General features: G+C 60.9%; 7 protein-coding genes across 7 annotated transcripts; all 7 read right to left on the bottom strand.

The window, feature by feature from the left end:
* DQ04_07991060 (hypothetical protein) lies at window positions 1-329 on the bottom strand (the record flags this gene model as incomplete). The annotated part of the gene is made up of 1 exon (XM_009315389.1): window positions 1-329. A coding segment is annotated over one exon (329 nt), but the record flags the coding sequence as incomplete, so codon positions are not given.
* Window positions 330-687: 358 nt separating this feature from the next.
* Window positions 688-1,863, bottom strand: DQ04_07991050 (hypothetical protein; the record flags this gene model as incomplete). The annotated part of the gene is made up of 1 exon (XM_009315388.1): window positions 688-1,863. The coding sequence occupies one exon, from the start codon at window positions 1,861-1,863 to the stop codon at window positions 688-690; it is 1,176 nt and encodes a 391-aa protein (XP_009313663.1).
* A 335-nt stretch (window positions 1,864-2,198) lies between these two features.
* DQ04_07991040 (hypothetical protein) lies at window positions 2,199-3,839 on the bottom strand (the record flags this gene model as incomplete). The annotated part of the gene is made up of 1 exon (XM_009315387.1): window positions 2,199-3,839. The coding sequence occupies one exon, from the start codon at window positions 3,837-3,839 to the stop codon at window positions 2,199-2,201; it is 1,641 nt and encodes a 546-aa protein (XP_009313662.1).
* A 273-nt stretch (window positions 3,840-4,112) lies between these two features.
* Window positions 4,113-4,769, bottom strand: DQ04_07991030 (putative cyclophilin-type peptidyl-prolyl cis-trans isomerase; the record flags this gene model as incomplete). The annotated part of the gene is made up of 1 exon (XM_009315386.1): window positions 4,113-4,769. One exon carries the CDS (start codon window positions 4,767-4,769, stop codon window positions 4,113-4,115), a length of 657 nt encoding a protein of 218 aa, XP_009313661.1.
* A 339-nt stretch (window positions 4,770-5,108) lies between these two features.
* On the bottom strand, window positions 5,109-5,588 carry DQ04_07991020 (putative GTP cyclohydrolase II; the record flags this gene model as incomplete). Its single annotated transcript, XM_009315385.1, has 1 exon — window positions 5,109-5,588. One exon carries the CDS (start codon window positions 5,586-5,588, stop codon window positions 5,109-5,111), a length of 480 nt encoding a protein of 159 aa, XP_009313660.1.
* Window positions 5,589-6,042: 454 nt separating this feature from the next.
* On the bottom strand, window positions 6,043-6,783 carry DQ04_07991010 (putative proteasome beta 6 subunit, putative,20S proteasome beta 6 subunit; the record flags this gene model as incomplete). The annotated part of the gene is made up of 1 exon (XM_009315384.1): window positions 6,043-6,783. One exon carries the CDS (start codon window positions 6,781-6,783, stop codon window positions 6,043-6,045), a length of 741 nt encoding a protein of 246 aa, XP_009313659.1.
* A 335-nt stretch (window positions 6,784-7,118) lies between these two features.
* DQ04_07991000 (hypothetical protein) lies at window positions 7,119-7,427 on the bottom strand (the record flags this gene model as incomplete). Its single annotated transcript, XM_009315383.1, has 1 exon — window positions 7,119-7,427. The coding sequence occupies one exon, from the start codon at window positions 7,425-7,427 to the stop codon at window positions 7,119-7,121; it is 309 nt and encodes a 102-aa protein (XP_009313658.1).
* Between the last annotated feature and the right edge of the window lie 433 nt (window positions 7,428-7,860).

The raw sequence follows: 7,860 nt of genomic DNA, 5'->3' as shown, positions 1-7,860 counted from the left end.
TCGCCCTCCACCGCGGCGGCCCGCAGCGCCGTGCACTCCGCCGCCGCCGCGTCGCGCTCACTCGTCAGTTGCGCAACGGTGGCGTTCAGACGCTCTACCACCTCCGCGTGTTCGGTAATAGTAACTGTATTGGCACTTACCGCAGCAGAAGCAGCACCACTGTTGGTGATGCCAGGGGGCTGCGCCTTGGCGGCCGCCTCGAGGGTGGCAACTCGCGTCTTCAGCGCGGCTATGATCTCGCGGAGGGCGTCGATGATGCGCTGCTGCTCCATGATGGTCTGCAGCGAGAGATCGGCGCCACCGCCGGCTGGCGTCCCCCCATCGCTCATGGTGTTGCTACTGGCACCTTCCTACCACAACAAGAGCAGCAGCAGCAGCAGCAGAACCACAAGAAAGGGATTGAAGGGAATAAAGAGAGCGCGGGGTGTGCCTGGATGAGTGAGTGAGTGAAACCAAACTGAAGAAAGAGAACGGAGGGCGGTAGAAGAAGGCGTGCGGATGTGCATGTGGCATACTGTAATGCATGCCAGAGTGAAAGAGAGAGAGGGGGGGAGGGAGAGGGAGTGGAAGAGAAAAAAGAGAGGGAGGCGGTTGCAGGCACGCCCTCACTGGCACGTGGAGATAAGAAATGACATGCCTTCGAACGCGACACGNAAAAAAGAGAGGGAGGCGGTTGCAGGCACGCCCTCACTGGCACGTGGAGATAAGAAATGACATGCCTTCGAACGCGACACGCTCCACTGCGCCGCAGAAAGCCACAATGTCGATCTTGTCGTCAGGGCCGCAATTCTGCTCGAGCCGCTGCACGGCCTCTGGGTACTGCAGCTTCATCCGCAGCGTCGATTCCTGCGACCTGCCGGCCATATACTGGTTTGCAATGATGCCGATGGAGGGGAGCGTGCGGCAGCTGAGGTAGCGCACGCAGATGGCGAAGCTGAACTGTGTGGCGGCGTCCACGACGCAGTACGCGACGGAGCGGACGAGCGCGTCCTCACCGCCGCCGGCGCCATTGCCGTCCAGGTCGTTCGTCGCGATGTTGACGGCCAGCGGCTGGCCGAAGAACGCGGACATGGTAATCACCATCTCTAGAAAGTGCAGTGGCTCGCGCAGCGAAACCAGCAGCGCACGCTCAAGCGCGGGGACGTAGTCCATGAAGCTGGCGCCACGCTGCAGCGTCGCCGAGTACTGCGGCAGCCCGCGGAACGTGACGCAGCTGTGCACGAACGGCGTGTAGAGCGCTTCGCGGTGCGCGTCGGCCACCTCGACGTGCATTGCGATGCGCTCCGACAGCACCTCCACCGGCGCGTCGCGGTCGGAGGCGGCGCACGCGATGAGCAGCGATAGCTCCGCGCGCGAGAAGACCGGCACCGCGTCGATGCGATGCCGCACCGCCTTCGCGTACATCTCGATGGTTGTCGCCAGGCAGCGCCGCACACGCGCGTCTTCCTGCAGCAGCAGCGGTATCGCCAGCGTGATGTATACGCGGCCGCCGGACGGCTGCACAACGCCCTCTACGCGCCGCCCGTCGCTGCCGACGATGGTGCTGAGGTACGCGTCGTACTCGAAGCCCATCGTCTTGCTGTACACACGCAGCACATCCGGCAGCTGGCGCGTGCACCTCTCCGCGTAGCAGCGCTCAATCCAGCGCACGAGGGCCCGCACGCGCTTCGCAAGCGCGTCGCCGCTGCGGAAACGCGGCTTCGTCGCGGCGCGCAGCCACGAGTAGTCAACAATGCGGTCGCGCTCATTGGCAGCGGGCTCGCACACCACAAAGTCTAAGTCCACCGTGCCCTCCACTTCGAAGACGCACACGTCAAGGACGTGGCAGCCAAGCACGTTGACGGGGACGGCGGTGCTGCACATCAACGGCGCCTCACTTTTTCTTTGCTCGCTATTCTTGTTGTCCTTTTTTTTTTTTGCACTGCACATGGAGGGGGCGAGGGACGCAACAGCGGAGGGTTGGGGTGGAAGAAGATGCATACATGCAGACACACATACAAGCAGAGAGACCGATCGATCGATCGATAGATCGACAGATAGATAGATAGAAAGACAGCACACTGCCCACACACACACACACACTCCATTCTCTGCGGCTCCGTCACATTTATATCCCTCTATGAGCGCCGCACTCCTTCATTCACCTCATCCACACGAACACAAACACACATATACAGAGGGACGCTGCAGCAGCGCGGCTACAACACGCGAAGCAGGCCGGTCCGCGACAAGTCCATGACGCCCCAAATTCCACCATAGGAGGCGTTGTGGTAGGTGCGCACAATCGCGGCAAAGATGAGCAGCGCCTCAAAGAGCGAGTTGGAGCCCTGGTGTGTCGCGTACGTCTTGTCGATGGTCCCGTTACGGTAGCGCACGTAGAAGTACGGTTCCCCTGTGTCGCCGACAAAGAGGGCCAAGTCCTGCTGCGCGTTCATCGGCTGGTGCGGGAACTTCACGTAGTTGGCAAACCCTTCGACGCAGATGCGCACAATGTGAATCAACAGGTGTGCGTCGGTTGGCAAATCATCGCGCCAGAGGTCCGCATCGCCGCGGTTGTGCTTATACGACGCCAGAGTCTTCTGTGACGCGAAGGTACGGAGCCGCTTGATGATGTATTGTCGCCGCGCCTGCTGCTCCCCAACGGAGGGCGACGATGCGGGTGGGAATGTGCCGGAGGGGTCGAGTTTTGACTCGAGCAACAGTCGCTGGTCGAGGTGCGAGATAGTGTCGAAGTTCTGCACGTTCTGCGCCTGCCCCGCAAGCCTCTGCCGCTCATTCAAGAGAGCTTCCAGTTTACGCAGCGCCGTTGGCGCCGGCGCCGCAGGAGCAGCTGCAGATGCGGAGCCGAAGCCGAAACCAACCCCAGCAGTAGCAGCAGGGGCAGACTGTTGCGGCACAGGGATCACCTCCTGCAGTGTGTGCCTGCAGTCGAAGAAGCCGATCTGCTGCTCCGCGAACCAGCGGTCACAGGCGGCCATCTCCTCCGCGAGGTCGTGGCAGAGGTCAGAGAGCCATGTGCGCACCTTGAGCAGTGAGCGCTCCGCACTGAGGATGCCGAGGCTGTCCCACTCGGAGTCAACCGGCTGCGCTGCTGGCTGTTGCTCGCCGCCGCCGCGGTACTGCACGCGAATGCCGTCTGACGGCCTCACCGCCATTGCGGCGCCCACCAACGGGCCACCAAAAGCAGTAGGGACCGTAGTAGTAGCAGCAGCAGCGGTCGTTGCCGCCGAACGTGGTGCGGCGGTGGCGGCGGCTGTCGCTTCGTCACCCCTGCCGCCGCTGCCTCCCGCCAACTCCTTAGACTGCAAGAAACTGTTCAGCTCCGCCTCCGAGGAGATTGGTAGCTGCTGCCTCTGCCGCTCCTGCTGCTGATGCTGCCCACCCGCAGCGACGGTGAGTGGCGCCGCGATCTTTGGCATCCCACCGAAGAGAGTCGTTGCGGGAACAGCAATCGACGAAGAGGGCGCCGACCAGCCCTTCGCCCGCTGGCTATTGTTCGTTGCGACGCGAGGGCCGCGTGCCAGCGGCGACGGTTGGCGGGTGCCTTTCCGTACCGTCAAGAAGGCCAGCAGCAGCAGTGAGGCCGCGCAGATGCACCCAACGACGGCACAAACACGCTCCAGTACGTCATCCTCGGTGACCTCGACAAGCACGTCGTCAATCCACGCGTGTGTCACCTTCTTTGGGTAGACCCACGCCGCGAGACGCGCCACAGCGTAGACGAGCGCTGTAGAAGCGGCTAGGAATTTCAGGTGGAAGCGCTTCGCACCCCTACCGTACGCCTTCGCCCGCCGCTGCCGATCGAGCTCGATGAGATGATCGCCGTACGAGAGGCGCATCTATCTATCTAGTGGCGTGTGCCCTGTGTGGCTTCTACGGAAACGGAATGGGGGGAGGGAGAGAGAGAGAAAACGGGGGGAAGGGGGAGGACGCACGTGCACAAGTGGGGACGTGGGCGGCAGCATGCATGTCGGAATGAGAGTGAGAAAGAAAGAGAGAGAGAGAAAAAAACAAAAAGGATTCATTAGCGGGCAGTGGCCTCCCCCCCTGCTCGCGAGCAAAAATATGGAATCTCATGTTGTGTTGACTATTTCTCCCCTCTCTTGTTCTCCCTACAGAACGCCACAGTCAGCGATCTTCACCGGCTTCCTCGGCCTGTCGTTGCTGCCTGTCGGCGTTCCCTCCACCTTCTTCACAACGCTCATGCCCTCCAGCACCTTGCCGAAGACGACGTGGCGACCGTCGAGCCACGGCGTGGCCGCTGTTGTGATGAAGAACTGCGAGCCGTTCGTGTTGGGCCCCGCGTTCGCCATCGAGAGGGCCCCGACGAAGTGCTTGACGTTGAAGTTCTCGTCCTTGAAGCGGGCGCCGTAGATGGACTTGCCGCCTGTCCCGTCGAAGTTCATGAAGTCGCCGCCCTGAATCATGAAGTTGTGAATCACACGGTGGAAGATGGAGTCCTTGTAGCCGAAGCCGTTCTCACCAGTGGCGAGCTGCTTGAAGTTCTGCACCGTCTTGGGNATCACACGGTGGAAGATGGAGTCCTTGTAGCCGAAGCCGTTCTCACCAGTGGCGAGCTGCTTGAAGTTCTGCACCGTCTTGGGCACCTCCTTGCCGAAGAGGCCGATCACGATGCGGCCCGCCGGCTCGTCGCCAATGGTGATGTCGAAGTACACCTTGTCCGTCACCTCCGGCTCCGCCCGCGCGCCGCCGGCCGAGGCGAGGAGCAGCACCACCAGCACGGTCACCGACGCAAAAAGGAGGCGCATCCAGAAGCGCAGTATAATGGCGATTTGTTTGTTTTCCTTGCTTTTTTTTTTTGCTCTTCTCCTGGGAGAGGGTTGTGCGTGGGGAAGAGGCACGAGTAGAGGAGAGAGGCCCGAGCCGTTCAAAAGGACAGTCGTGGTGCTGTCAGAAGTGCCACTCGCACCACCACAACCATCGCCATCGCCACCAAAGTGCAGCAGCAACAACAGAAAGAGTCACATGGAAGGTTCAAAGACATCGCTTCCGTTGCGCATTCATCGCTCCCGCGGGACGACGACTGGCAGAAGCTGACAGCAAAGATACATACGTAAGCAGCAGCAGCAGCAGAGAGTGGGTCGCGATCACCTGTTGCGCGCCTTGGTGGAGGACTCACGCTGCAGTCGGTCCCGCACCGCCATGAGAATAACGCCGAGGAGGTTTCGACCCGTCCCGTCACCGCGGTCGCCCCAGAAGTCGTCCGCCGGTGTGTGGTCAACGATGAGTTTGTCGCCCGTATCCAGCAGCATGTTTCGCACGCCATCATTCTGTTTAAACTTCATGTAGTTGCCGAGAAGCATGACGTCCACCTTCACTCGGTTCCAGTCCTCACGCTGGCAGCCGATGCGCTCCGCCTCCTTGACGAGGCGGTCCAACTCCCACACCGATGACGCCGACTGCAGCGCCTCCTCCAGCGGGCTGCCGCGGAATCGCTCGGTGAGGAAGTAGTGGTGCAGCGACGGGTACTGCTTGTGGCGCACGACTATCGGGTGCGGTGACAGTGGGCTAAAGGCGCCATATGGTGTGTCGTGCACATCGTGGAACCGCACAACACTTTTACTCATCCCCCCCGTGGGCTTTGCGTTAGCTTTTGCGTGGTGCTTGTTGGTTAAGTGTTGTTCTTGTTGCTCCGATTACTTCTTTTGTTTTGCTTGTGCTGCTAGGCGCACCCCACAGCGCACCCACCACCGCACGTCGGTCTTCTTCCTATTTTTTTTTTCCACTACACTTGTGCCCGTGACCGCCCTCGCTGGCTGCGTGCATAGAGACAGCCACAGAGAGACCGAGAGAGGCAGAGAGGAACAGGTGCCGTAGCCTCAGCAAGAGCAGCAGGAAGAAGGCTGCAGGGCCAGTGAAGCCACTCAAGCAGCAGCAGCAGCAGCAGAGGGGGAGGGTCACTGTCTCGCGCACATTTCACATCACAGCGGCATGGCTCCTTCCATTTCTTTTGCTTATTTCCCTACAATATATAAAAACGTGTTGTGCTTCTCGAGCAATCCATCTTCCATCCACGCGCCCTCAGTCCTTGCGAAGCTCAAACATCTCGGTGCGTACGCCCTCCGCCGTGATGATGTGGAAGCACACAGCGTCGCCGGTGAAGATGTCGCGCTCCGCCGCGCCGGTGAAGGCGTTCTTGAGCATCTCGAGCACCTCTGTCATGCTGAGCTCCGCCGGCGCCTGTCCAACCATGTGCTGCCGCACTAGCAGGCAGTCCATGAGCGGCTCCACGAAGCTGCTGGCGGAGCCGCTCGTGCCGTAGCGGAACGGCTCCGTCGAGCCGACAGGGTCGTAGCTGTAGCACACACCCGCCCCCTTCTCGTCGAGACCAACAATCATGTTAAAGGTGTAGTACGGGAACATGCGTCGCTGGTAGAGCATGGTGGAGGTGAGCTTTGCGATGGCCTTCGTGGAGGGCAACTTGCCGCCATTGTTGTACTGGTACCACTGAATGCGGTACTTGAGCATCTGCTGCAGCTGAAGACGATCCGCCTGCATGCCTGTCGACGCAAGGAACGTGTGGTCAGTCAGCTGAAAGACCTTCGAGTGGTCATTGCGTGTGTGGATGCTGAAGTTGCCGTTTAGACGCGTGTCGCCGCCGAGGATGACGTAATTACTGCCGGCGATAGCCGCGATTGTGCCGCCGTTGTCGGCGTACGGGGACCAGTGGTGCTGCTTCGCCCCCTGCTGCGGCAGCGTCAGCACCGAGCTGGCGAGTTTCTTTGGGTAGTAGTGCCCGTACTCAGCGTGGTCCTCGATCATATTTCTTTTCTTTGTGTCTTCGACGGATTGTGGTGGCTTAGTTCAGTTCTATCTCGCTCCCTCTGCGCACCACAAATGGGTGGGGGGTTAAAGGGGGCAAGCAGGCGAGGGAAGGTAGCGTGCACACACACACACAGAGAGAGAGAGAGACATACATGCACGCATCCACAACGAAGACGACGAAGGGAAGGAAGGAAGGAGCCAACCCAATGCGTTGCTCTTTTCATTCTCACACGCACTATCACTATCACACTCTCTCGCTCTCGCACCTTGCTACCCGCCCAGATCCGCATCCCATTGCCGCAGCAGCAATGAGCGAGCAGCGACACAGTCAGTTACGCGTTGCCGCCACGGCGCTGCACCTCCTGTATCTCGTGTTCCTTGTTGGCGACACGCTGCCGATAGTGCTCCCTCGCAGCCTCGCAGGCGGGGCACGTGTCGCCGCGCGCCAAAATGCGCAGCATCTGCTGGTAGACCTCGAACAGCAGCAGCACGCCAAAGGTGCTGGCGGTGAGGGCCCACATGCTGTAGTTCTGCGACCCCTCGCTGAAGCCGAAGTCGCGCGTGTTGAACACCTCCCACGGCCGCTCGCGTGGGCGGCGCGCCTTTGGGAGCCGCACCCGCAGCAGTGCTGTCGGCCGCATCACCACCGCCCGGCGCACACACACACACACACACCCGCTCACAGACACACTGGAGAGCAACAAAGGGGGAGAATGAGAGAGAGAGAGAGGAGAGAGCAGAGAATGCATGGAAAAAAGAAACAAGGAAGGAACGCCGCGAAACGGGGTGGGAAAAAAAAAACGGCACACACACACACTCACACTGTTGCGGCCAGCAACAACTGCGGTAGCAGCGGCGCTTGTCGCACGCGCGTCACGACTGGTTGTGGGACGGCAGCGCGTCAACGAAGAAACGGCGGTACGCCTCGTCCGCCACCAGCCGCTCGCAGGCGCTTCGGACGGCGCCGTTCGTGTCGCGCCGCTCGAAGACCATCAGCGTGCGCTCCTCGAACGCGCACGGGGTGAAGAGCGGGCTGTAGCGCGCGCCGGGCGACATGCGCGTGAGCGGCTGCGA

This window comes from Trypanosoma grayi (genome assembly GCF_000691245.1).
Source record: "Trypanosoma grayi strain ANR4 Tgr_799_V1, whole genome shotgun sequence".
Taxonomy (NCBI): domain Eukaryota; phylum Euglenozoa; class Kinetoplastea; order Trypanosomatida; family Trypanosomatidae; genus Trypanosoma; species Trypanosoma grayi.
This window is presented reverse-complemented; position numbering and strand designations above follow the sequence as displayed.